General features: G+C 43.8%; 1 protein-coding gene across 1 annotated transcript in view; it reads right to left on the bottom strand.

Annotated features, from left to right (window-relative positions):
- Positions 1 to 15003, bottom strand: part of LOC147672974 (sulfotransferase 6B1-like) — a 263082-nt gene that overhangs the window by 147611 nt on the left and 100468 nt on the right. The window contains exons 4-5 of the mRNA XM_086947848.1: positions 10134 to 10260; positions 3091 to 3185 (exon numbers count right to left, since the gene is read on the bottom strand). Coding sequence (XP_086803974.1) covers positions 3091 to 3185; positions 10134 to 10260 — 222 coding nt within the window. The remainder of the gene's footprint in view (positions 1 to 3090; positions 3186 to 10133; positions 10261 to 15003) is intronic.

Below are 15003 nucleotides of genomic sequence, written 5' to 3'. Positions count from 1 at the left end.
TGAGGGATGTTGTTTACTTTTTAGTCCATTCTGGAACACTGTTTTCTTATGCACAGGAACTAAAACGTAAATATTTATAATTTCTTGCTTTGTGTGGCATCAAAGAAAGAGCCATCCCAACTGTGTCCTTTAGCTGATTGTTCTCAGTTCAAAGGGTTATGAATGCTATATTATGCATCTGGCAACCATTTACAGAGTTTTTGCTGAGTGATGATGCCAAAGGCAAGAAATGTGAGGATCTTTGGTCGCATATTGATAGTGATGTAAAACAAAGTACACTCTACTGCATTCTTTACAGGAAAACATAACTGCTGTAGTGGACATGATAAAAAAACGGGAGTTTGAAAAAACCCTTATCTGCCAAGTGTTCAGCATAATTGGTGTAGATGTGAAACATCTCCTTAAGAGTAGACTGGGCGACACCTTTAGTGACGTTGGCACTGCAACATGTTCCATGTTAGAGTGCTTGCAACTTGGTAAGCAAAGCAATGTTGAAGAGCAATTCAGGGTCGTTTATTTTACAATGTATGAGAAATGGATTCCAATGATGCATATAAAGGTCCCTTCATCACCACTAGCATTTAAAGTCAATGAAACTTCACTGTGGTACTCTGTACAAGTTCTAGATCCCTTCAGTAAAGGGGAATTTCATCCATAGTTTCAAAAGTGCTGCTTCATTTTTTACCGCTTCACTAACTCTGAGGGCATAAGCGCCAGCTCAATGCAAATGTTGCAGAACCTGCCATGAGATTCCAATATTCAAGTGCACCAGTATTGGCATGAAAAGCTCTGTCAGTGGCCAGAGTTAACAAATTGTGTACTGGCTGTTTTGGCGTTGCACATCTCAAGTGCCAATGTTGAGAGGGCCTTTTCACAGAAGTTTACTTGGGAAGGAAAGAGCGAGCACACATGACCAAAGACTCACTGAAGAAATATTGTATGGTGTACTACAATAAGATTAATTTGCAAAAATCTATTTGGACCTTATATACACTATACGTACACTGTCTATATACCATGTTCTATCAGTGCAGAAAGCAAGCAATAATAAAAGCAAAACGTTCCATAAACACCGGAAAAACACTTTTCTTGTTTTTAGTGGCGCGCAAATGTGTAACCACTGATAACAACTGTGTTTTAAGGTATTGAAATCACTGAAAAAATCCCACCAGAATTGACCAAAAATAGAAACTGAAAACAGGAAAGCCTAAACATATTACATATCAATGGTACACAGGGAACCGTAATTAACTTGACATATTTGAACAGGACAGCAGTACCCTCAAAATATTGCATGGCAAGACATGCTGGGAACTGTAATACACTTATGTAAACAGGACAGTGGAACGCTCAAGATATTACATGCCATGGGTACACAGGTACCTGTAATGAACTTGATATCTGTGAAGAAGACAGCTGTACCCTTAACATATTACACACCAAGGGTACAGAGGGAACTGTGATGGATTTGATGTATGTGAACACGAGAGCAGTATCCTCAACTTGTCAAGGACATGCTGGGAACTAGAATGATTTTGGCATAAGTAAACAGGACAGCAATACCCTCAACATATTTCATGGCAAGGCTATGCATGGAACTGTAATGAACTTGGGAGATGTGAACAGGACAGCAGAACCCTCAACATATTACATGGCAAGGACATGCTGGAAAATGCAATTAACTTGATATATGTGAACAAGACAGCGGTACCCTCAACATATTACATGTCCAGGGTATGCAGGGAACAGTAATGAACTTTATTATATGAGAACGTGACAGAGGTACCCTCAACATATTACCCACCGGACACACAGGTAACTTTAATTAACATGGTATATCTGAAACGTATAGCTGTAACCTCAACATATTACATGCCAAGGACACACATGAATTGTAATGAACTTGGTATAAGTAAACAGGACAGCAGTACCCTCAACATACTACATGCCAAAAACACACAGGAAGCTGTAATGAACTTGGTATATGTAAACAAGACAGCTGTTCCCTCAACACATTATCTGCCACTGACAGGCTGGGTACTGCAATGAACTTGGCATATGTAAACAGGACAGCAGTACCCTCAGCAAATTACATGCCAGGGACACAAGTAACTGTAATGAACTTGTTATATGTGAACAGGACAGTGGTACCCTCAAAATACTACCTGGCAGAGACATCCAGGTCTTCTACACGTGTCCCCTCTCACACTGTGGAATCTGCGTGTATGTTGGATGGACAGTGTGCATGGGGGATCTGCCTTTGCTCGGTATTAATTTCCTAAATTCCTCAAAATTGAACCCGTGCAGCAGAAGTGCAGCAGCTGGACATACAAAGAGTATTTTCTGTCAGCTAAAGCTTAGCTGGATGCCTCTTCAGCAGGGGCGGCTCATTCGCAATGGCGGGGGAGTGTCGCCCCACTTGCTCTGAGCCAGCATGTGAAAGATAAAATTATTTACTATAATTGTTCTATTTTTAATTTGCGGGCTCTGACCCAGCGTGTGCAGGGAGGCGCGGGGTGGGGCCATGGTGGAAGACTAGTTTGCGCACTTATAAGTGCGCATGTGTGTTTGGGAGGCCGTCTTAGACCGGACAAACACACATGTGCATTTAGGTCTCTCCAACCGAGCTGTATTGAAAAGCCGGGTTGGAGAAACAGCACAGACACCCTGCCCTGAGCAGAGCGTCAAACCAGCCCGCTCAGGCCAATCCCTGGGCTGTTCTCATAGCATGAGAGCAGCACGGAGATTGCACAGAGAGTCTCTGCTGCTATATCCCAGTGTCGGCTGGGACCAGGAAGCAGCAGAACAGAGAGGCGCAAGGAGCAATGCAGCCAGCAGTTACAAGAAAGTGTTTTTTTTCTTAACTGTTAACCCCACTCCATGCTCCCCCACATCCTCTTAACCCACCTCACCACCTCTTCAGTGTGTCGGCCGCCACTACTCTTCGGGACCAGTAGAGCAGAGATGGGGATGTGCTGAGTTACTGTCTTCGGGCCATTGTGTCATTTAAGTCTCAAACAACTATGTATATATTCCAAGTGGATGCTAAACCTCACAATGCGATTGAAACCGCCAGCAAACACTTCTTACCGCTTTCATGTCTTCGAACATTAGGACCATCACATTGTCATCATCTATATGTTCATTCCAGGCAACTGCATGTTCAAACCATGAACCGTAGGTCACTGAAACAGAAAGGCATGTAGGTGAAGTAGTGTCACCACAAACAGAGGATACACTACATTTTAGCACTTTTCTACCCTACATATGAACAGATCAACAATCTACTTTTCAGAATTATCACCCATAGTGTCCCCACTCTGTCCACTACATTCTGCACAAAGGGCTAAAAGTTTTTTTGCGGTCACAAAGACTCTGATCTGCACAATCGGAGCCTTTGCTACTACAAAATAGCCTTTGGGTATGTTCAGATCCCTTATGGTGATTCAGTCGTTTGATACTATATCGCAAAACAGGTTTGCCACTACATTCCGAATTGCAAATTGAAAAAGGCATGTGTAGTGCGTACCTTCCAGTCTGTGACTTCTAATGATATGAACCAATGGTAACAAATCATTGAAAGGTTACCGACACCCCAAAGGAGGTAGTAAGCCACTCGCAAACATGAAGGGGGCTCTTAGGGACCCCCTCCTCTTTGTCAATGTTGTAAAAAACATTTGTTTAGGAGTAGACAGTGGTCTCTGTGACCTCGGTTTTCTGGTTAAAAAAACGTTTTACAAAGTTATCTTCTTTAAAGCCATCCTGTTTTCCTTTGAGGCAAACAGGCGGTGTTAAGAAAATAAGATTGCTTTATTTAAAAGCAATCACAAACATGGTGGTATGATGACCCCAGCAGGCCACCATCCGTGTGATGATGGGTCTCAGTTTACGACCTGCCTCATGCATAGCAGTGAAGTAGGTCAAATTCCACCCCCTACAAATTTTAATTTTAGTGAACCATGTTTGTAATTTTGTGAACCGTGTTTGTAGTTTTGTGAACCGTGTTTTAATATATATTGGTTTGAAAAAATTCAATGTATTCGAATAAAGTCGGTGGACAAATGGCGACCACTTTTGCTGAATGCTGTGTATAAACATAAGTCCCAAAGTCCTGAATCTTGAAGCTAATAAAAATGTAATCTTGGGGTCGAGAGAAAATGGAAATGTGCAGCCTCTAATAAAGTGGTGTTTTGCATCAGAGAAGCAAACCTACCTAAATTAAACAGCGGTACAAAACGGGGTGGTGATGGACGGAGCATCTGAACCAATCAAACACACACACCCAGTCAAAAGACCTGGGTTTAATCCATCACCATTCTTTAGCCCACTCTGCCACCCCAGTTCAGACATGCCTATATGCAAATCAATCTGACCCTGTGCCTCATGGGAACAGTCCAGCCCGAACTGCCAAGCCATGTCTTACCTGGACCGGAAACAAGCTTCCGAGGACCGGTTTCTGGCATTCCAGCCGTCACGTGTCGGCTGCCTGTTGTGATTCGTTTTGGGACCCATACATGGAAGAACTTTCTACTAAGCGTCCCAGAATCTTGTGAAATTTACAAATACCGTATCACAGGATATATGTGTTGCTAATATGACATCTGATTAACTTGATATGACATCGAACTAACTTGATTTGTGCCAACCAGACATTAAAATAGCAAAAATATCTTGAGTCTCTGATGTTCTCTACATAATGGTCTATTTCTGAACATGCCCTCATCCGATCAGTGTGAAGTTGTGATTCTGTAATAAGGTCTGGCTTGACTAATTTTCTCCACAGAAGTATTTTGCTCCTGTGTTACTTATTTGAGTGCCGAGGTACAATGATTGCTAATGTAACCTATCATAACTTTCTTCCTTTTGGACGTGAGTTTGAAGCAACATCCTGTGCAGTGGGATGTTTATGTTACCTTGAGGGGCACCATTATGTTACTTTAATGATACGGACTGTTTAACGTAATTTAAAAAAATACTTTTATTTGCAACTCTTGGATTGGTAGTGCAACAGTCTTTACCACCACTGCATGTGCTTTGGTATTGTGAAGCAATCCGAGCTAGACAGGGAACTCGAAGCAGCCCTGGCTATTTAGTCCCACCAGCCCCCGGACGCAGGGTGGGTGCAAGTGTGAAGCACCGCTGCTTTTGTTACTGGCCACCAATATTGCAGCACTGCTGCAAAACCGTCTCCCAGCAACAAAACCGTCCCCCATGGCTGCAACACCGTCCCCACCTTTCCAGCCTCCTGGGGAATTGCCCGATGCCCGATACGGCCAGTCCAGCCCTGTTTGCAATAACCGAATAGAGATTCGCAAAAATCCACCATTGTCTGGAGGAAAGGAAGAGCCACATACAACTCTGACTTCACATGTTCCTCACATTCCCTCATGTTCTCCATGTAGTAAAGTGAAGGATACTTTCCTATGCAGTGCCGCACACCACAACAGGCACAGCTCGGAACCATTACAAGGCGCGGTGCCCCATTTTGATGCGCCAAGACCCTTTCCGAAAAGTGCACCAGTAAAGCACACATAAAGGCATTATGGTCCGGCTGAACCAGGTGAAACATTGCTGGTTGTCTACACATCTGCAAGACTCCAGAGGTGGAGCACCCTCTGGACATCTGTACTGACAACACGCGTGCATGTCTGTCAGACCCCATTCAGGGAGCCACAGGGGAGGCAGGGGCTACTGGACGTCAAACGTGGGGTTTAGGGCATTTGCCTCTGATGACTTTGAAAACTGGGTCACGGACAACCCCTTCAGTCGCAGGCTTCTCAGGGAGAACGGGGGGGGGGGGTTGATCTAGTTCAGATCTTAACAATCAATTAACAATCCTATAAAGTGAATGTTCAGCCCAGTGCTTATTTTTGCAAGAAAGAAAGAACTTTAACCATACGATGGCACTCAATATACACACTACTTTGAATAAAAACAAGGAGGTGCCCCTGGGTGCTATGTTGGTTGGCTCGGAGCCTGTCTCTCTCCCTCGCTGTTGACTGGGTTTCAAGGACTTCTAGGCGATCTCCCTTCTATCTCTAGGGGTCAAGTGGAGTAGCATGAAACTACCCAGGTGCATTCAATCCCCCCAGTGTGTATGTGCACTCATTTGCAAGTCTCTTACCCCTTCATGGGTTAATCAGATCTCTCAGGGTCACTTTCAGGTTGCCCAGTACTCCAAAGAGCAAGGGAACACCTGCAGGCAGTTCCGGAGTGCCTTCGTCTCAGGTGCTGGCCCTGTTTAGTGGCCGACCTGCTCTGACTCTTCTTCATGGTCGCCAGGAACAGCAGTCCTGAGATGTTGCAGTCCTGGTTTTATTGTTGATAAGAGCCTCCTCGCAGAGATCTGCAGGCAGCCGCTCTGACCTTCGTTGAGGCCAGCTGGATCATGGGTGTAGCTCCCAATAAGGCCTTCGATGCTTCGGCAGTTCCAGCCAGTTTTTGTCATAATGAGTACTGGTGCCCAAAGCACTGCTCAAAATATAGAGGCCGGAGTTATTAAATGTCCCCTCTCTGAATACCAAGGCTGCATAGTCCAGAATCCACCTCAGGCCTCTTGAATCCACTGCCAGACGCTCCCTGCCCCTTTATCTCACTCTAGCAGGCTCCAGCGTTCTCCCTTGTTGACGGATTTTCCGCGGTCTCTTCCTTCTTCTATCCCTTTTTTGTGTTTACCCCTCTCTTGGTCTCTGGGAACATCAGCTAAGGAGAAATACGTGTCAGTGGGCCCCACCGGCCCCGAGCAACCACTGCTCAAATTAAGCTCTGGTCCTACCCCTCACACATAAAATCCACCAAATGCAACAGCTCACTGAGGGTATTCAGGGGATCTGTGCTAACCAAAAGTTCTCTTTGCATATCGAAAGGAGCCCTTTCTCTCCCCCCTTCAGTGTGTAGGTGTCCTCCCTCCAGCAGCAGGATTGTGAGCAAGAAGACTTCCACTGCAGAAGAGCACAGACCCTCGTCTTGGGGAACGTCACGCAAAAGTCATCCAAAATGGATCCCACTGGTCTCCATTGCTGTGGCCCACACATCCTCACCGTGCATGTAGCACATAGGCTAGACACACCAACCTACTTACATGCTGTGTGTACTAGGGAAAAGGACTTGGTAAGTGCACAGAAGCAGAGGTTTACATGGTTGCACAGTAGACCTCCATTTCAGTGACTCAGATAATAGGGTCTGGGTTACACAATTGGTTCTAGAACACGGTATGCTGCCACCATCACTCTACATGCCAAACCCAGTCACAGGGACAGTAGTTCTCTGTGTAAAATATGGTCTGATTGTGTGCACCCCTCCTGGGCACAGGACAAGTGAGTGACTGAATGAAATGTGACTTATATAGCACATGGCTACTCCAAGGAGTGTCCTAGTGCTGTGGACGTCAGCAACCGTACAGAGTAAAATCGAACTGTCTATTATTGCTTAGAAAGCCTGGTTCTCAGCTTTGTCTGAACAGTGAAATAGAGTCCACTGAGCGTAGGTCGAGGGGGAGCTTGTTCCATGCAGATGGCGCTAGATAAGAGAAAGCAAAAGACAAATAGATGATGTACGGAATGCAGAGCTAATCAAACATTCAACGCCAGTCAAGAGATCTGGGTTAAATCCATTGTTCTTTTGCTCACCATGCCACCCCAGTTTAGACTCAGCCATATGCAAATGAGTCTTGACCCTGTGCCTCATGGGAACAGTCCAGCCTGAAATGCCAAGCCAGGCCCTCCGTGGACCCAAAACAAGCATCTTGGGACCAGTTTCGGGGCATCACCCCTCATCAGCCAGGCAAGCTTGAATCCCGTGGCACAGTGAGCCTGGGACCCACGTCTGGGCATACCCAGCGCACTTAGGGCGAGAAAGCAAAAGACACACAGATGATGGACAGAATGCAGAACGAATCAAGCATTCAATCTCAGTCTCAGGTCTGGGTTAAATCCATCATACTTTTGCTGACCATGCCACCCCAGTTTAGACTCAGCCATATGCAAATGAGTCTAGACCCTGTGCCTCATGGGAACAGTCCAGCCTGAAATGCCAAGCCAGGCCCTCCCTGGACCCAAAACAATCATCTTGGGACCAGTTTCGGGGCATCACCCCTCATCAGCCAGGCAAGCTTGAATCCCGTGGCACAGTGAACCTGGGACCCACGTCTGGGCATACCCAGCGCACTTAGGGCAAGAAAGCAAAAGACACACAGATGATGGACAGAATGCAGAACGAATCAAGCATTCAATCTCAGTCTCAGGTCTGGGTTAAATCCATCATACTTTTGCTGACCATGCCACCCCAGTTTAGACTCAGCCATATGCAAATGAGTCTTGACCCTGTGCCTCATGGGAACAGTCCAGCCTGAAATGCCAAGCCAGTCCCTCCCTGTACCCAAAACAAGCATCTTGGGACCAGTTTCGGGGCATCACCCCTCATCAGCCAGGCAAGCTTGAATCCCGTGGCACAGTGAACCTGGGACCCACGTCTGGGCATACCCAGCGCACTTAGGGCGAGAAAGCAAAAGACACACAGATGATGGAAAGAATGCAGAACGAATCAAGCATTCAATCTCAGTCTCAGATCTGGGCTAAATCCATCATACTTTTGCTGACCATGCCACCCCAGTTTAGACCCAGCCATATGCAAATCAGTCTTGACCCTGTGCCTCATGGGAACAGTCCAGCCCAAACTGCCAAGCCAGGTCCTCCCTGGACTGGAAACAAGCATTCTGGGACCAGTTTCAGGGCATCACCCCTCATCAGCCAGGCAAGCTTGAATCCAGTGGCACAGTGAGTCCGGGACCCACGTCTGGGCATATTCGGCACCCTTAGGGCAAGAAAGCAAAAGACACACTGATGATGGACGGAATGCAGAGCGAATCAAACATTCAACTCCAGTCAAGAAAACTGGGTTAAATCCATCTTTCTTTTTTTCACCATGCCCCCCCAGTTTAGACTCATGGGACCAGTCCAGCCCAACCTGCCAAGCCAGGTCCTCTCTGGACCGGAATCAAGCATCCTGGGACAGGTTTTGCTATGTCACCAGATTCAAGCTATCCTGGCTGATGAGGGATGAAACTCCAAAACTGGTCCCAGGATGCTTGTTTCCGGTCCAGAGAGGACCTGGCCTGGTGGTTCGGTCTGGACTGTTCCTGCGCGAACATGGTAAAGACCGATTTGCATATGGCTGGGGCCAAACTGGAATGGCGTGGCTTACAAAAAAACGATGGATTTTAATCTGTGACTGGGGTGAATGTTCGATTGATTCAGCATTCCGTCCATCATCTGTTCTTTTTACAATTGTCACCCTAAGTGGGAAGGGTATGCCCAAAAGTGGGTTCTATGCTCGCTACACCACCAGATTCAAGCTATCCTGGCTGATGAGGGGTGAAAGCCCGAAACCGGTCCTTGGATGCTTGTTTCCAGTCCAGGGAGGACCAGGCTTGGCAGTTCGGGCTGGACTGTTCCCATGGGGCACAGAGTCAAGACTGATTTGCATATGGCTGGGTTCAAACTGGAAAGGCATGGTGAGAAAAAAAACGATGGATTTAGGCCCAGATCTCTGTACTGGGGTGAATTTATGACATTGTTCTGCATTCTGTACATCACCTGTTATTTTTGCATTTGTCACCCCGAGTGAGACGGGTATGCTCAGACATGAGTCCCGTGCTCTCCATGCCACTGGAACCAAGCTATCTAGGCTGTTGAGGGCTGAAAGCCCGAAACCGGTCCTTGGATGCTTGTTTCCAGTCCAGGGAGGACCTGGCTTGGCAGTTCGGCTGGACTGTTCCCATGGGGTACGGGGTCAAGACTGATTTGCATATGGCTGGGTTCAAACTGGAAAGGCATGGTGGGCAAAAAAACGATGGATTTAGACCCAGATCTCTGTACTGGGGTGAATGTATGACATTGTTCTGCATTCTGTCCATCACCTGTTATTTTTACATTCCTACTGCAGCATTCCCACTCTTTTTCTAACCAATGTAAGCCAACCAAGACACAGCACATTTCATGGTAATAAACAAGGAAGAAGGCTGTGATGCTCCTCCACAGCGCAATGCGCCCTTAAACATGGCGGCCCACTGAAGAAGCCATTGACAACAAGGTTTTCAAACACTCTTCATCCATTTTCAATAAAAAGGAAATTACCTTTTGCGCTGATGAAGTGCTCAAAACACTCATCCCAGGAGTTGTAGATAGGAACTACAGACAAACTATTAAGGAAGTGGAACAGCGACACTGCCGTGTCTTTGGGATTTCGAAACACCACCAAAGTCTGTTGGGAAGAATCAAACAGTGTAAACAAGAACATGATAAAGAACTTTCAATTCTGTAATTTTTTAAGAAGGCTGACATGCAAAAATTCAATAATGCACATTAAAAGATCACACTACCAGACCAAGTCATAACAGAACTACACTCTGTAGGTAACATTTACCTCTTTTCATTAAACTGCTGTATCAGTGGAATAGGTTTACACAAAGCTGAGTCCATGGCCTGCATAGCAATGGACCAAACCACTCTTCACAGGATGTTGAATGTTCTTTGGTTTCTACCCTGCATTAGAGAGGGGTGATATGGCAAGGCCAGTGACGGTGGGTGGCCATCATGTATCCCATTTGAACCAAGACCTGAAGCAGAGACAGATGTTTGGCACTCATCAGGCTGGGACCTTCATTTGCTCTCCCATCTATACTCAGTCTCAAACAGCAGACCTATCCCATGGGAATCGCAAACTGTGGCTTTAAACAGCACAGGTGTTCCCAGGGGACACTGCACTTACAAGCTCACCCCAACACATCATGGGTGTCCCTTAGGTCACTTAGAATGTATTTATAGACGTTGGCATCACAAAGCGATGCTATCCCTCAGCTTACACAGATTTTATGGACGGAAATTTTAAAGAGCATCAGGTTATTAGGTTCATACAGGTCTCAGTATAAAAGAGCAGAGATACACCTCTGCTTCAGAAATTGCACAGAATCAGTCCTCACACAGCATACCTCGCGGCGCCTGGTGATGGTACACCCAAGGTGCACCTTGTGAGCGCACTTCAGGATCTTAAGCCATAAACTCTGCAGAGGAATCATCCTGTTATCCTGCATTAAATGCCATTCTCAACAGAAAGCTCCTCGGCTACCTTTACATAGGCTTCAAAACTCACATGTCTTTAGGCCAACCTCTTTTGACAAATAAACAATCATTCCACTCCTGCTCGGTACAGATAGAGACCTCTTCAAGGTCCACAGCAGCGCAAAGATAATACCTCAATTCATCAATTTAAAACGCTTCACCATCATCCTAAATAGGAAATCCTAAGAAGTAGCCTGCCCTGCCAGTTTTCCCTCAAGTATGTGAACAACAAATTAATATTGCAAAACCCTAGAGACTAATCTGCCAATCCTAGGGATAGAGTTACGTGCCTTCCCACCATTCAATGTATATGCATGTATCAGTGGCTTGTGGTCAGTCCTCAAAATGACATTTCTGCACCATACATAACAGCTACATTTATCCAAAGCACAACCACAATGCATTAGTTACTTGTCAATTACCGAATAATGTAACTTTGCCTCTATTAAAGAAAACAAATCCAAATCCTAATGCATCGTCACCTCTTGCTCATCCGTTCCATTAGTAAAGAGTGCACTCAGACCATGGTAGCTTGCATGCGCTGTAATGATACATGATTTCAAAGGATCATAGGGTAACAATGCACAAGCATCAGCTATTTTTCCCTTAATCTATTCAAATGCCTTTTAACAAACTGAATCCCACACAAACAGAACTCTTTTCTTAATTACTGAAACATCTAATTTAGGAGACATAGCCAGATATAAAATGTGAATAAAACTCAAAAAATTCCATAAATGCCTTCAAACCATAATTGTCTTTGGTTGGATGAGTCTCCTTAACAGCTTTGATAAGACTAGGCCATAGTTTACACCACCTTTCGTCACTATATGTCTCATATTTTCAACCTGTTGCTTAGGAATTTGACATATTCTTCTTTTGGCTACTACTCTGAATTTTTGGAAAATTCAAAGGACTATGTACAGATAGGATCATGTGCCTCACTGTTTGAAGCATAAATCAAAACATCATCCTGAAATACAGCAACACCTTATATATCCTTGAGCATATGATACATAATCTGCTGAAAAACAGAGGCTGTCCAAGCCAATCCATATGAAATTCAACAGTACTGGAAAGACCCAATATGCAAAATAAAAGTAGTCAAATGTCTTGATTCTATGTTCAAAACTTCTTGTTGTTAAGTTGTGTGTGCTGTCTTGGTGAACCACAGCACCACCCATAATTATTTTTATCATGGGATATGCCTCTACCCAAATTTCCTAGTTCAAGTTAAGCAGGTTAACACTCTCTCTCGGTTCACCCCTGAGCTTGCAAGCTACAACTAAAGGTGAGAGACAAAAGGAAGATTCCATTGGTTTAATGTTGGCCCAAGACAAAAAATATTCAATTCTTTTTCAAGATCCTTTCTGATACTGAAAGGTACACCTCAAAGTTTGTGTTTGATAGGAATTGCCCCTTGTGTGACCCTGTCTTCTGTTTACAACTTTCGATTCTTCCCAGTTCTCCAGAAAAGTCTCTATGATAGCTTACCATTAATACCACTTAAACAGTACTTGCTCTTTGACACCAGATCAAAAAGGCATTGGTGAAATCATCCTAAATGTTCACCCTATTAGTGGCCACATACATCGTTCCTTATATTCCTCTACCCTTGAATTTAAGTATGTCTTTAAAACGTCCCTATAGGCCAATTTTCAGTCACTCACATAATATGGGGACCAATCAGAAAGGACTGCTTTTCTTTTTCCCCCAGTGTTTTCGAAAAGCTCCCTTATTATCATGGTGATCCTTGCTCCTGATTCTATCAATAGGTGTAGGATCTAATCCTTCACCCCAACATCTAAATATGTTTCTACACAGTCAAAAGGGTTGTTTTCATTCATGCATTCCCATTTGAAGCCACTAGAACCATATCATGCATTCCTTCTTGTAAATATGTAATGTCATCACCATTGTCTCCTTATTGTTGTGCAACATTAGCAATGTTGTCACTACTCTATTTGGCACTCTAGCATCTTTGGAAATATGACCCTACTTATTGCACTTCCATATCATCACATTTTTTGTGGGACACAACTTCACTCCTTTCTCATGACTTTGATTATTACATACATTTATTTGTTGGAAATATTGTTCAATGAACGTTTTCCCTTGATCTAAATTCTCTTGGCAATCTGTCCATTTCTTTCTTAACTACCCAGATTGACTCCAACCTGGAATTGTTCAGTTCTCTTACTCAACCTTGAAAGGTTTCTGTATTTGTAGCCATTTTTGTTGTTTATTCCTAAGAGGTATTAACTAAAGAGAGCATTTTTTGCTTTATTCCTTTGTACCATTGGTCACAAAGGAGTTGATCAGTGAAACCTTCATATTCACAATCTGCTACAAGTCTTGGTAATACAATGACATATGAATCAATATTTCCTCCTTGTCTCTGAACCGCAATACCGGGTTGGACGCCAAAGCGTCTTTCTAGCTTCCTAATTAATTCTTGGTATTCATTTTAAAGTTCACATTCGGCTAATTCAATGTTTGGTAGATGTTTGAAAATCATCCTTTCCTCAAATCCCAACAAATTTAAAAGAAGGAATTTCTTTCATTTGGATCTCAATCTTGAAGTACCCATTGCTCCCAAATAAGTTTTAAAAGCTCATACTACTGTCTACTGTGAAATTGATGGATCTAAGGAATTTCATAAAATGGAGGCGGTTGATTTACTGATTGCATGGCAGAAAGAATAAGGAGTAGATGTGAGAATCAAGATTAAAATTGCAATCCTAAATTGCAATTATAAATGTCTGAGAATCAAGGAAAGAGTAATACCAGACAAACAATGTCAACCACACAGATGGCAGAGGAATGTATCACAGTCCAGGTAACTTGTATTAAGGATGATCAGTCTGAAACGTTGATACTGGTGAACATGTAACAACATAAGCATGGAAATAACTATTAACTTGGTACAACAGCTCTGCGATTTAATAACCTAAATTGTATTTCAAGATGTCACTCAGCATTGTGATTTGTTTGTCACAATCAGAATGATGCATTTCTGGCTCCTTTGGTAGAACTGAAACTCTTGTATTCTTTATAAGCCTAAATAACCACATAGTGAGTGTCACAGGTTGTGGAGCTGACACAATAGTGCTGTGGTTTGAAAATACAACATATAGGCCTTGGAACCTAAGATATATTCCACTGCAAGTTGCTGCTACTACATGGCCTTGTGACATGTATGCCATTGATAGAGCGAGGTACAGAAGATTTTGTACCCCATTCAGATCATTCACCCCATAACAAAGTAAGTATATTAATTTTGATTGCTGTGCATTAATAAAAACACACACATTACATGTGGGAAATGCTTTGCACTAACAGGTTTGATTAACATATTAATTGAAGATGTAAAACGCATGTTTAATCTATTTTGTGCATTTAAGTGGTGTAATAGTGCATGTCTATGTTGTAATGTACATTGTGCATTGCATGCTGCTTTTCTGCTTTTTTTTTAATGGCTTGCAGTGTGATGCATTTCTGCTAGGTGTCAGTTTTAAAGGATAAATATTAGCACTGGTGGGTGGGGGGACAGAAAACACTTATATTCTGTGTATTTACATTTTCTTTTTGTGTTTATCGTAGTTTTGGTGGGTTGCCAATTCCAAAATGGCTTTGCTTTTCCCGGTTCTGTGCAGTAGAAAAACCTTACATCATTTTGCTGAGAGAAGCTCGTCCATGCTCTGTGCTTCACTGAGAACATTTTGCAACTTCAGCTGACTATATTCGAGGCCATTTGATATGAACGCTGGGGAGTGGCTGTGGGCCAAAATGATAACCACGAGAACAGCTGAATGTCTGCCAAGGATAAAAGTCAAATGCCTTCCAAAAATGACCACGTGGAAACAGCTGAATCACTGAAAATGAA

Source organism: Lissotriton vulgaris (genome assembly GCF_964263255.1).
Source record: "Lissotriton vulgaris chromosome 7 unlocalized genomic scaffold, aLisVul1.2 SUPER_7_unloc_1, whole genome shotgun sequence".
Taxonomy (NCBI): domain Eukaryota; kingdom Metazoa; phylum Chordata; class Amphibia; order Caudata; family Salamandridae; genus Lissotriton; species Lissotriton vulgaris.
Note: the sequence above shows the minus strand (reverse complement) of the source record. Positions and strands in the feature narration are given on the sequence as shown.